The sequence below is a fragment of the Mytilus californianus genome, unplaced genomic scaffold, assembly GCF_021869535.1.
Source record: "Mytilus californianus isolate M0D057914Y unplaced genomic scaffold, xbMytCali1.0.p SCAF_4, whole genome shotgun sequence".
In the NCBI taxonomy this organism is placed as follows: Eukaryota; Metazoa; Mollusca; class Bivalvia; order Mytilida; family Mytilidae; genus Mytilus; species Mytilus californianus.
In genome coordinates this window covers 25,911,836-25,926,695 of record NW_026262690.1, presented here as the reverse complement: position 1 = coordinate 25,926,695, position 14,860 = coordinate 25,911,836, and the positions used below count along the sequence as shown (strand labels likewise).

At 31.7% G+C, this 14,860-nt stretch overlaps 1 protein-coding gene across 1 annotated transcript; it reads right to left on the bottom strand.

Annotated features, from left to right (window-relative positions):
- Positions 1–249: 249 nt before the first annotated feature.
- LOC127737787 (dynein regulatory complex protein 9-like) lies at positions 250–14,741 on the bottom strand. Its single transcript, XM_052248707.1, has 10 exons — positions 14,645–14,741; positions 14,422–14,518; positions 11,567–11,694; positions 10,182–10,426; positions 9,088–9,216; positions 8,004–8,247; positions 7,276–7,350; positions 6,228–6,359; positions 3,110–3,211; positions 250–518 (listed from the first exon to the last, which is right to left on the bottom strand). Exons 2-10 carry the CDS (start codon positions 14,435–14,437, stop codon positions 408–410), a joined length of 1,182 nt encoding a protein of 393 aa, XP_052104667.1. The 5' UTR covers positions 14,438–14,518; positions 14,645–14,741; the 3' UTR covers positions 250–407.
- Positions 14,742–14,860: the final 119 nt, after the last annotated feature.

Sequence of the window (14,860 nt, the reverse complement as noted above, 5' to 3'; positions counted from 1 at the left end):
GAATTAGAACTGGTCTAATTTTGTGTAGTCATTTTAACTGTCCAATTTGCAACCTCTAACAATTATAACAAATTTAATTAAAGTCTCTAAGCTCTGTGACTTTATGAAAATGCTCATATAGTGGAAGGGCTCATAAATTGACAAATCCTCTGATACATATTACCACTAAAGGCAATAACTTTGCACTACAGTAACTTTGTTTATACTATGTTTCTTTTAAAAATATCCTTTTATATAAATAATCAAATATAAGAGTTTTATTTTCTTTATTTCATATGTTCACAACAAAAACTTTATGTTCATATTAAAATATACAGTAAAATTAAGATAAAAATAAAAATAACTTGTTCATTATCACAGTCCATGGTAAACAATAATTACAAAAGTAAATTTGAAATATTTCAAGTCTACTTCTTCTTTTTTCCTTTCTTTCCCTTTTTCCCCTTCTTTCCTTTCTTCTTTTTGCTGTATGGTCCAAATCCTTTCCTAACCATGACACCTCTCCACCAGGCTTGGATCTGTAAAACAGAGAAATAAAAGAATTGTTTACTATAAAAGCAAATAAAAAATACGCTATTTGTGTTTAGAATTGAGAATTGTGATTTTGATGAACTTTCTACGACTGTTTGTGCAATATGAACAAATCATGCTATAATTCCTAATTGACTTTATATATGATGCAAATATTAATTACACTGTGCTTATTAGGTACAAAGTTGTTTTTTTTTTTCAACCAAATGTATGCTGGGCACTGATTAGCTAGAGCTTAAGTAACAGAAAATACAACTTGATGAATCCTTAAGGACTGCAGAAAATGGCAACACATGTCAACTATGTGAAAAATCAAGAATTTCGCATACAACGCAAGAACTAAAATTAACACATTATCTCAATATTTCTTTTGTTCAAATTGAGTTTGTTTTTGTGGTTCATAAATGACAAAACTAGATTTTGTATGTTTGTTGCTTAAAGTTTATCATCAGTAATTAAATGAGACTCTTAATTTATTTTTTTTCATTTTTGTAACGAAGTATAGAAAAGACCAGAATTCCTTACTGTCTCGATAACATTTTTCTGGCTTTTGGCTAGTTACTGAAAATTATTTCAATAATTTTAATTGGTGATAACAGCAACTGTTAATTATCTTAAAAAATATTTGCCCGGAAATCCAACCTAGCTTTGTATTTGAGACCAAAAAAGTACTGATTCAGTTTTATTTATTCATATTTTTAAGCATATCTAGGGGAAACTCTTGTGCATTATTAATATTTATTTAAGAGTTGCCTTCCTTTTTCTGACAGGTTTCAGTGCATTTCATGCCATTTTTTTCATGAAATTAAAATCACTTTTAGATCATCATGGTAAATCTTACTTTTATACATTGATTTCAAATCATACTATGAAAGCCAACTCCAAAAATGAGTATACCTGAACCTTTTAAAACTGCTCAATAAACAAAAGGGTGCCAAATTTACACTCCTTTGGCATATAATACACAATTCAATCAACTTATGATTAAAAACAACGTGGCTGACACGTAATTGTATTTTCACCAAAATTTGATTAGTTTAAACATAAAATCAATTTTGACCATAATATTGCAAAAAAATAAAAAGCTCTCCTAAAATTTAACTTAATTATTCCAATTTTTGAGTCTCATCTTCAAAGAAACAAGCAAATCTCAAGTTGCCACACAAAAATGACCAAACAATGTAAAACTGCACTGAATCTCCTAAATAATTATTCAAGTATTTAAGAACTAAGTTCATCATAAAAGTATGAAGTTGTCTCCCTTTTTTAACACAAACTGATTTTTTGTTTTAATTATCTCACTTTGAACAAGAATGTGTCCATAGTACACGGATGCCCCACTCGCACTATCATTTTCTATGTTCAGTGGACTGTGAAATTGGGGTCAAAACTCTAATTTGGCATTAAAATTAGAAAGATCATATCATAGGGAACATGTATACTAAGTTTCAAGTTGATTGGACTTCAACTTCATCAAAAACTATCTTGACCAAAAACTTTAACCTGAAGTGGGATAGAAGGACAAAAGGACAAGCGAACAGACGGATGGACGGACGAACAGATGAACGAACTGACACACAGACCGAAAAAACCTAGGTGGGGTATAAAAATAACTCATCACTTTAATTCAAACATGCCAAATATTTCAGATTTCACATTCACAATATTTGAGAATTTGTTCATTTCAGTTCACAGATTTTCAAAAAATAGCTTGACACCTTGAGACACTTTTCCTAAAAAATCAATTTCTTTTGAAAATACTAAAATAATAACATTTTTCAACAAGTGATTCTGTGGATTTATTTTTTCACAGAAAAAGTGTTTAACGAAAATCAAATAAAACTTGAACTGTTGAGAATTTGTAAATAAACACAAAATCAAAGATTCATGAAAATGCAATATTTTCTCAATCCACAAAATTTGGTAACCACAAAAGTTTTTAATTGGTTTTATATAATTCAAAAGTTACCCTACTTCAACGTACCATCATTAAAAGAAATGATCTAAATAACCAATATCTAGCCAATCTCCCTTGCCTGGTGAACTCAGGAGCCTGAAGTTCAGTGGTTTTGGTTGGTTCATGTCTGTTATATTTGTTTTTCGTAAATTGTGTTGTTAAAACTAGGCTGTTAGTTTTCTTAATTGAACTGTTTCATATTTTTCATGTCAGAGCCTTTTATAGCTGACTATACAGTATGGGTTTCTCTCATTGTTGAAAACTTTTTGAGTTACGGGACTTTGAAGCTAAAACAGGGATGTGTTTTTTTCACATGTCGAGCCGTATCTCAAAAACATTTTATGATTATTGCTTAAAACTTTACACACTTCTTAATTATATTAATCTAAAGATCTGTATACTTTTTGGTGATGATTTAAAATTTTATTTTAGAGTTATTGATTTTTTTATAAAAAAAGGGGGGTTTTCACATGTTTCTCAGAAACGATTTATGATTATTGCATAAAACCTCACACACAAGACGACGGGCGTATCATGTGCTCGTGGCGCAGCTGTTTACTATATCAAGCATAGCAAAAGTAATGAGGAAATTATCTCCCTTCCTTTGGATTGACTACTCACCCTGATACTAGCTTTGAGTTCAATACCCTCTTGATCTGCTTTTCTCCTCGCCTTCTCCTTCTCAATTCTATCTTCAACAACAACTTGTTCATATTCTTTGTACTGGAAATTAAAATTTAAACATAAACAGGGCCAAAGAAGTTTAAATAATTACTTGGTTTTCCTGTGTTTAAATTGTCTATTGTCATTCACAAAGCATATTTTTCACAAAACATAAAAAAACTATATTGTACTAAAAAACTTCTGAAATTTAAGATTAACAAACTAGAGGCTCTAAAGAGCCTGTGTCGCTCTCCTTGGTCTATGTGCATATTCAACAATGGACACTCTCCAACATTGTAGACGAGAATAGAATTCATGACAAAAATCACTGTTTTGTTGATCTTGTATTGCTGATCATTCAGTCTGTTTAGATTCTCTTTATCTTCTTTAATTTTTGCTCAAAACACAAAAGAGGGTAAAACAAGAATGTGTCCATAGTACATGGATGCCCCACTCGCACTATCATTTTCTATGTTCAGTGGAACGTGAAATTGGGGTCAAAGGAAGTATTTTTTTGAAAATACAGTATTAATATAGATACATGTATTGTAGAAGCATTTGTACATTCTTTAGTTTCGTATTATTTGATTGCTATTGTTTATAAAACCCTGCACCTCCTTTTCACGTTTGTTTTGGCTGGTTACGGACAACAGCCAATCGGATTGTCTTATTTGAATCTTGCTTTGTCTGGGATATATTTATCTACCAATCAGCTTTGATTTTTCAAATTTCCCGGTTTAACCTAATCCAATAAATTCAATCAAATTTATCTTGCATAGTATGCATCCCAGCATCTCACAACATTCAAAAATTTTGCAAGCAGCAAGCAAGTTGTATGTCAAATCGATCAAGCATAATCATATTTCTTTTTCCACCCACCACTCCCTTATTTTCTAGTTTTGTGCGTTTTGACTCTATGTGCATTATTGTAGTTTTAGAATTTTGTCCGCAGTGATGGAGAACCACAGTTTGACTTACACTTTCAGTTATTCATGTTTTAAAATTTTGTTTATCATGCATATACATTTGTACATGTATTGTATATTTCTTGTCTTATTTTAAATTTTAACTTAATAAACTGTGGTTAGTTTTTCCCAAACCTGTCTTTGTTTACATTTATTTATTATTTCACCATTACTTTATGTTCTACTTGGCCAATGTATCCATGCCGGTTACCGGTGTGGTGTATCCAACCTTGATGTATAAGTTTAAGATACATCTAGTGTTGGCAGGGAGGCAAAGAAGAAGTAATGCTGTGTCCTGGCATTGATATATGCTCCTTTACATTGCATCTTATGATATCTACATATGTCATCGGGTGCTGCGTGGCCTAGGGTGGATGCCTGTAAAGGGGGGGGGGGGGGGTCTCTTAATGTATCCTAAGATTAATACTCTAATTTGGCATTAAAATTAGAAAGATCATATTATAGGAAACATGTGTACAAAGTTTTAAGTTGATTGGACTTCAACTTCATCAAAACCTACCTTGACCAAAAACTTTAACCTGAAGCGGGACAGATGGACGGACAAAAGGACACAGACCAAAAAACATAATGCCCCTAGGTGGGGCATAAAAATCCTCATTTAAGAGCAATCACTCCTATAAAGAGTAACAGTCTACTACCTGTATCTGCAAAATTTGACTTGTTGGTAGATTTTGCCTTGCTGATCATTTTTGTGATTCAAAGTGTCTGTATCATGTAAGACAAAGTGCCAAAAAATGGTAAAAATCGTCATTAAAGGGCAAAAACTCCAATAAGGAGTTGTCGAACGATTTCCTCTATTTGCCTTAATTGTAGGTCTTGTCTTGCTGGTCGTTTTTGCTTATTCAAGTTTCTATCTATCTATTTAAATTTTTCAGATATAAGGCAAAAATGCAAAAAAGTTAAAAATTGTCATCGAAGGGCAATTACTCTAATAAGGAGTCGATTGACGATTTCGAACATTAGATTTATTTGTATAACTTGTCTTGCTGATCATTTTTGCTATTTAAAGTTTCTCGCTATCTATTATAGTTTTCAAGATAATAGGCAAAAAATTTTAAAAATGGCAAAATTTTGTCATTTTATGACAATAACTCCTATAAGAAGTTGTCTGACAGTTTTGACCTTTATGGACAATTGGTAGAGCTCAACATTCTGAACATTTCTGCCCTTATCAGATTTTCTCTTTTTATAACAGTTTCCAAATAATAGACAAAACTTTATTTTACTCTTATGTTCTATTTTTATCCATGTGGGCCATCTTGGTTTGCAGGGGTCATCGGACATATTTTATAAACTAGATAATCCAATGATGATTGTGGCCAAGTTTGGTTAAATTTGGCTCAGCAGTTTCAGAGGAGAAGATTTTTGTAAAAGTTAACAGACGACAATGACAGACAACGGACGCCAAGTGATGAGAAAAGCTCACTTGGCCCTTTGGGCCAGGTGAGCTAAAAATGAGTACTAACAAAACCAAACAAAAAATAAGGTTAATAATTGACAGATATACCATAATTTAACAAGAGTGCACACGTTAAAATGTCTCGTGTGCTAATAGATCATGATTGAATTTATATTGCAAGTCTTTCAGACAGATAAATAGACCTTAAAACCATTCCATACACAAAATAAAGTTAACCTATTGCTTAAAGTATCTGAGAAACAAACCTTACCGTGAAAACTAAACATTGATCACTGATCCATAAAATAAGGTAAAAGTCAGGTAAACTCTGTCTGATGGACATGTAGACCTTGCAGTGATTCAACATATTAAATATAGTTATTCTTTGATTTTTTTCCTTCACAAGAAGTGAGAAAAACAATATAAAGTTCTTTAAGCAGTTAATGAACCATGAACATGAGCTCAAGGATGATGGGCAGATGAAAACTTCCAAACATGTCATCTGTATACAAGATATGAAGTATTCGGGGCTTCTCCCTATAAAACTATAAAGTTTCATTTGAGTTGTTTAAGCTGTCACTGCCAGATTAGCATCCCTCTGTCTTGCCATGTTTCAGAGAAGACAAAAAATTCACTCAGGTGGAACTTATAAAATCAGACATTCTAAACCCTCATTGAAACAAATATTTACAAGTTTTGTTAGTTCCTGAAGCCTTGTAAAATCTTTCTGATTTGCAGCTTTTATTACTGTCAATTCATGCTGTTTGGCATCTACATCTTTTTCCATCTTCTCTTGCCAAAATTTCTCTTTAGTCTCGAGTTCCTGAAAAATTACAAACAACAAATGTTGTTTTTTTCATAATTGACATTCTGTATCAAATAATTTACCTATCATGATTATCATTAATTATTCTCTTATCTATATAAAAAAAAATTCTTCTTAATCTGAATTTGTACTCATACTCATACGCCAGTATATGTTAGCTCATCAAATGATTGATTGATGGGTGCTTAATGTCAAGAGAAGGATAAATTCCCATTTTTTGGACAGTCACAAATATCTGTTTTTACTGGCTCCCCGCTGTGTAAAATTTGCTGCCATTGAATCACTAAATTGTATTGCACTCTTCATTCCATACGCAAGTGCTGAGATACAGTAGTTAGTTAAATCTGTCAAGTGACTTCCATCACCATGTAACCAAAATGTAGGCATCGTCACCCACCCTTCAGTCATACAGGAATTATGATTACGTACTTACGAAACATAAATTATTTCTAAGACTACCCTGCAGAATGACGATTCTGAAAGTGCTTAAAACTTTAATAGAGCAGGTATACAGGTGCGCCTTCCATCTGGTAAATGACGTCATAAAGGCGTGCGAAATTGACAATCTTTTCGGGTGAAAGACATGAACCCAGAAATGGCCTATTGCTTATATTTCTTTGAATACACTCCAATAAAATATCAAAATAATATACACATTCATGTTGAATAAATTGGCACTGCAAATAACATTGTCATCTATACACCAAGCTTCAACAGAGGTAATTTTATTAGTGCATGGCACTCTAAAAATAGCATATTATTTAAGTGTTAGAAATCTGTTTACAACAGCAGACTCTAACTCATCCCTTTAAATTTACTGTAAGCCCTAATTAATTAATTGCATAAAAGTCAATACTTTTTAGTTAAAAGTATCATGACTTACATTGAGTTTGAATCATCAGAATTTACTTACATCATGATGGGTTCTGAGGTATGATTCTATTTCACTATGTGATCTTTCTTCATCATCTACTTGTTGTCGTAATTTCTGTAAAAACAATTGGTTTGGAAGACCATTACAAATTAATAATATATATAAACTTTTGTCTGTCTTGGTAACATGTTAAAGTAGTTTTTGGTTTGTAGTCTTGACTTAAGGATTTTATTTGACACTTTGACATAAGATTTTAAAGTATGTTGGTAAACTTTATATCTACATAAATATACATGAATACTACTAAAAAAGCTTTGTTTTAAAAACAAACAATACAAAATATTCTGCTTGGATTGTTTGTGTGTAGCTTAGACTGACTGTATTCTGCTTGGATTGTTTTTGTGTAGCTTAGACTGACTATATTCTGCTTCGATTGTTTTTGTGTAGCTTAGACTGACTGTATTCTGCTTGGATTGTTTTTGTGTAGCTTAGACTGACTGTATTCTGCTTGGATTGTTTTTGTGTAGCTTAGACTGACTGTATTCTGCTTGGATTGTTTTTGTGTAGCTTAGACTGACTGTATTCTGCTTCGATTGTTTTTGTGTAGTGTAGACTGTTTCTCTTAATAATCTAATCACTGTGACTTTGAGATAAAATACAGAAATAAAAGCACTGTTCCTTTGCTTGTTGTGTTTTTTTGCTGTGCATGTACTGATTTTGTGCCATGGAATGATACCCTATATCCTTTTTTTCAATTAATAGCGAACCTCAATTTCATCCTGTGCTTGTTTTTCTGAAATGGTACACCGTTTCTGAGTCTGGGCAATTGAAACTTCAGCACTTTTCTTTATGTATTTTCCTTCCATATTTGTGCGTGCTTTGGCCTCTTGAAGTTGATCTTTGATGTGGGCAATCATGCCTTTTCTATCTTGAAGATCTTGTTCTTTTTCTTTTTTAATATCTTGTAACTTCCTCTGCAGTTCTCTTACTCTTTTTCTTCCATTTTCCTCTCTAAACAAACAAAAACATTTTTTTTTTAATTATCAATTGTGGATTTTCCCACTCAAGATAGGATACGTCAGGTAAAGTTTATTCTGATTGGATCAAAGACTACTTTAGGGCACACCTAGTTTTTATAGAAATGTTAATTTTTATTTCCTTATAATTCTAATGTGTGCAGAGGCGGATTTAGGGGGGGAGCTGCCCAGGCCCCCCCCCCCTAATGGAGCTACATTTATGGTTAATCCAGACTTTTTACCTATACCAACCCAAATTTTGACTAGTTTTGTGGCCAATGGGTCCCCCCTTTTTCAGAATCCTGGATCCGCATCTGGTGTGGGATCTTGCCTTTCAAACAAGTATGTACATCTACTTGTCTAGACTTCAAGTTATGCTGAGCATAGCATTTTAAATTCCATAAATCTTTGACTCAATATTACTTTAAAACAAAATTTATACTGTCAACTGAAAATTTTGTTTCAATTGATTACTAAATTCCAATAGTAAATTACACATGCAAATGTATTATGAATTTTAAAAAGTTATCTTTATGTATATATACAATGAGCATTTCAGATTTGTGTACATACTATGGTAGTCTGTTTTAATCATGGGCATATTGTAATTTTATCTTAAATGGTAAAATTAATGCAGAAATGGTTGATTGCTGATTCCTTGCCTACCAGAATGTACATTGGGGTGACAGCTGAAATATGCTTACAACCTGTGATCTTTTTTGAGTTTATATTTTCTGTAAAGTATTTGGATTGACCACTATTGACCTAGGTTTTAAGTTAGCTGAATTCAAGTTCAACAGAATTGTTTGTTTATCTTGTCCTTTTTATTACTTACTTTTGGATAGTTTCTTGTAGCTTGGCTTTCTTAAATTTCTCTCTTTCAACTGATTCAATCAAGCATTGGAAACTACAGTTTTGTATCAGTTCTGATAAGGTATCACCCATAACATCTTCACAGAAAGTTCTGAAATAGAAAAATTATTTGAAATTATTAATTGATGAGTACACATACATTAACTGACCAATCCATTAAATTTCCTTTTAATACATCTGTCACAGATGATTATTAATTCATCTAAAAAAAGACAAAGTAAAGCTGAGTTTTGTTCTTTTGCATTAATATTTGCATTCCTGACAAGATATTGTCCTTTAAAGATGATAAAATCTTTAAAAAATAAACAACAACAACAAAACAATCTGTTCAAATGACTGTATCACTTTTCTATCATTTTGCTTGATAACATAATTGATTATTAGCATCGATTAGCTTCAAAAGATAGATAATCAATATTCCATGATAATTGTAACACTTCAGGTTACTTATATGTTTCATAAAGAGTGAGAATTTGATATCGCTTGATATCAACTCAAGTTATTTAATTTCAATATAATAATAAACGAGCCTGTGGCAAGTTTATTATTACTATTTGAATTAAATAATGAGAGTTGATTTCAAGCGATATCTAATTCTCACGAGTTGTTAAACCTATTTCTCTTATGGTCGACACACTTTTTGCGTTAAATTATAAATTCCGTAAATAATTAATCAAGTCTTGTGCACATAACATGAGTGACGTCAAATGTCATTTTCTTTTCCTTGAAAGTTATCAATGACCTAATGAATAGCCAATGGAAATGTCGTATTATCGCCTCGTGATGCTGGATAAGCCAATCAAATTAACACAGTTTTCGTATCACTTTTTCATATCACATTCCGTGCAGTGTGAGACATATATCTTCATGCAAGAAATAGATAACAGGCCACAACCATAAGGAATATTTATTATACTAACCACTGACACTGTGAGGGTATATTACTTCACATCAATTCTGTCACTACATAACATGACAATTACCTGGATTGTAAAACCTTTGGAATGTAAACATACAAGCTTGTTGTACATATGAAGTTATTTGAAAAAAATTAACCTGTCTGCCTGTATCTTTGAAATGTTATCTCCTGTCAAAGGATTTTGTCTCAGACTGCGACCAAATACATGGGTACTATTTTTCAAATCATGTCCACTTTCTACCACTTCCTTCTCGATTTCTGTTAATTTCATTTCATTTTTGGTATTCTGTCTCATTTCTAGTCTTTTTGCTAAAATTGTCTGGTATCTTTGTTCTAAATCTTTTTGTCCAGCAACCAGTTGATTAAGTTCACTTTGTACCATCTGAAATGAACATTTTCTTTCATTATCTTTAAACCATTTCACTTTATTTATGTAACATATGATTGTACAGCCAAGTACACTAATTTGATGCATCTGTGTATATAACATTATAACTGTAAATTTGGCATGGAACTTTTACATTGATGAAAAGTGGTGAGGTGGGAAATAACTGTCACTCCTGTTTTTACTGCAAGGAAATGGTTTGCCTGGTAGTTATGCAACAGTTTTCATTTTAGCCATTATTTAAGGCTATGGTTGCAATATTCAATATTTATCTAATCTTTACTCTAAAATTATTAGAAGCCCATTAGTAGTTCTATTATCAAACACAAATTGACACAATAATTCAAAGTGTGAGGTGTGTCATTTTAGCCTACAGCTCTGTATAATTAACTTTTGTTTTTACTATCAAGATTTTGAATTGATTTTTTGAAATGATAGTCCAAATAGACTGTCAGACTCAAAAATAGGCAACTCAACAGAAGCAAAAGTTATCTGTTTGAAGGAAAAAGCTATATTTTCAGTACAAAAGTAATCAGATGGAACATTTGTGAAAAGTTTTTTTTAGTCGTTTACCAAAATTAGCAAGAAAGAAAAAACTAACCAATGCATTTTCCATCCCAGTGATATATGAGGTCATGTACCCATATCTGCATGACAATGTATAAGGATGACCATCAGATGAATCAATGGTTACATAGTACATGTACATGTAGGTATTAATATTAAACCTTATTATGATTGTATATAACAGATTATCAAACAAGACAAGGCTACATGTACCTGTACTGTCTTAAAGAGGTGAGAGTTTTTTTTTTGCTACGTGTTGAAGGCCTCACTGTGATTTTGAGATGAAGAACAGCAATAAAAGCGCTGTTTCTTTGCTTTTTGTGTGTTTTTTTGCTTTGTGCATGTATTGATTTTGTGTCATGGATGGATACCCCATATCCTTTGTTTTTCTATTATGTTACAACAAATGTAGCTATAATTGGTGTTATACACTAATATACTTCTGAAAAATTTTATCAAAATATTAGTAGCTATATGTTAATATTCTGGTAATCTCAATGTAATAATAAACAACATTTTGTGCTTTCATCTTATGATATTTTCACATCACATTATATTTCCAGAACACACCTCTACAGCATCAACACGGCTATCAAATGATGTTGGCATAATTCTCCCCAGAACACAAAGCTGGTCAACACAATCCTCAAGAATTGTTGCTGCCCTAATGGCATCAGGGCCTTGCAACATAATTGAATCTGAAAGGAAAAGGCAATAATCATATCTGTAATTATAATATTTGGTTTGAGAATTTTGTTTTCTTAATATAGTAATATCTAAAAATGGTATGTTTGAAATAGCAACAAATGTCATGTGTTTATAATATAAATAACATACTGTCAACACAGAGACATGTTTCATCTGTATATGTAAATTTTTATAAATTAATACATGTATAATGTAAATGTTTTAAATGACATCACTTGAGTCTTAGACATGTAAACAATGTAAAAGTTTCAAAGTCCAAGAAGCATGACTGAGGGGGTGGTCACTGTTGATATTAATCACCATTTAAATGAGATATGTCAATGCCAATACAACTGCCTACAAATATCATTGACTAACCTTAAGCGGTCCTCTTAAAGTGACCAAACAACAGATCAAATTCAATTAATTAAGAAATTACCCATATTTTTTTTTTATAACAGAATATTTTAACCAGGAAATGAATTTGATTGAGGGGGTGCAGGCTATACAATCAGATCTCCTAATGCTCCCAAAGAGATAATTTCAGGTTTCAAAATGCAGGATTAGACAAGTTTTGTACATTATAACAACAGTGTAGCAGAAATGTCAACTGGTTTTTATTGTTGAAGTGTATGGGTGTTTCTGTATTATTCAACATTTACATGTTTATCAAAGTAAACAGTTAAAATTGTCCTATATGTGATTTGCAAGAAAACACACATTTTGAGTAAGAAACCTGTGCTTTTGTCATTCTACATGAAAACTGAAATGTTTCAATATCAATTAACCAGAGATGTTTTTCGTAAATTGTTTTGTTATAAGTAAGACCGTTTGTTTTCTCAATTGAATTTGTTTCATATTTTTGATGTAGTGGCCTCTTAAGGCCGAGTATACAGGTTCATCTCATTGTTGAAGGCTGCACAGTTGCCTATAATTGCTTCCATTCACTTCATCTGAACTTTGATTGATAGTTGTCTCATTGGCAATCATACCACATCTCATTATTATTATATTCAATTAAATTTATTTAGCATAAACTAATCAACATGTTGAAACCAAATAAAAACTAAATAAAATTTTGCTAAGATCAATTGTTTGCAGGTATATCAACATCTAAATATGATAATGTAACCCTGCATCTCTTCCCTTCCACCCCATTATGAGTCATTCACTTCTTATATAGACTACAGAAGGTTATGCTTGTCCCAGATTGCTTATAACATCTTTACACTTCCTCTGTTGGAGGTGTACTGATTCATATTTCAGTATTGGAAAACATTGTCTATATATAGCAGGTGATTTAATTTGTCAACCTTTACTTTTAATTTGATATAACACTGACAAGGAATTATAGTTATCTCGTACCATTGTAAACTCATACCAATGTCAACTCGTACCAATGCAAACTCGTACCACGGTAAATTCATACCATTGTAAACTCGTACCAACTTATTTAAATGCATTCAAATGGTGTTTAATGATGAATATATACTTTTATTTCCCTCAATACCTCGTAAATCTGTAAAGTGTATATAATTTGAAATTACAATGACCAATTTGTAGCTAATTTTCCTTGTCTAATTGGATAGAGAAAACCGTGGCAGATTGGCTTTGTTGTCTCCCTTGAGTAGACTCTTTTTTAAACTTTTACTGACAACTATTTGATTTAATTTTTAATCATTCCAAATCAGTATCATTGAATAGATTTGTGTATTTTTCTTTTGTTTCTAAAAGGAATTTTTATTTAACGAAAGAATTTATTTATTGTGTTTTAAATAAACTCATCATAGATACCAGGATTAAATTTTGTATTTACGCCAGACGCGCGTTTCGTCTACAAAAGACTCATCAGTGACGCTCGAATCCAAACAAGTTAAAAAAGCCAAATAAAGCACGAAGTTGAAGAGCATTGAGGACCAAAATTCCTAAAAGTTTTGCCAAATACAGCTAAGGTGATTCTATTCCTGAGCTAGAAAAGCCTTAGTATTTCAAAATTGCAAAAGTTTTGTAAACAGTTAATTTATAAATATGACCATATCAATGATAATTCATGTCAGCACAGAAGTGCTGACTACTTGGCTGGTGATACCAAAACAAAATCATAAAACATTCGTATTTTTTAATATATTTTTAATGGTACGAGTTTGCAGTGGTACAAGTTCTGATTGGTACGACTTCCCAGTGGTATGAGTTTACGTTGGTACGAGTTAACTTTTTTGGTACGAGTTTACGTGGTACGAGTTTACAATGGTACGAGTTAACTTGCTTCCATGACAAGTTGCTGCTTATGTTTTATGATTGATATAATTATACATGTATGCATGAAGATTTATGAAATATGCATATAGAACAAGCAGTCATGTATGGCTTCATCCTATAACATATAAAATTAGGCTATTAGCTGAAATACGTACTTTTCCTATATTACTTTTTGTAATTTCAATATTTTTGTTACAGTGTAGTTTATTTGTATACTATTTATCGCTTTTACTACCATTATTTTGTACATGAAATGGTGTATCAAGCTGCTGCCATACCCAATTTGAAAATACTAGCCTTAGGATGTTGAACAGTGCATAGATATTATATCTACTGATGTAGTGTTTTTGATGATGATCATTGTACGGATTTTGCAGTCATCATGAATCATGATGAGTTCTCTATTATTGAAAATAAATGTGTATCTGCAAAATTTAGTCTAAATAGTTAACAACACAGTTTAATTTAAATGTTAATACTTTGTGTTAATGACATCTTTGGTTATGTCTTCCTCTTCACTGAACAAGTATGTCGACAGCAAAGGAAAGTGTCTTCTCAACACTTGGACAGCAGTTCCTAAAAAATAAAACGTATTGCGAGTAATAATGACTTTTTAGTGGTTTACGTATAAACTTTTGATCATTGTCCACGTTAGTGATGACTATTATCGTCCTTATTGTCTTCTATAATGGCAAAAAATACCTTATTTTTTACTGAAACCAGCAAAACATTCTGTTTACATGTTGCTAGGTGGCATGCGCTGAAACCGGAAGTGGAGGACAAAATCTACTTCCGTTTCCTTTTTCAATTTTCTGCAGGTCTGCATGATGAAAATAAATGATTATGTTGACAAAATAATGCTTTTCTCAAAGAATAATATAGATTTACTTAAGCGAACTTTATTTTAATTATATACAC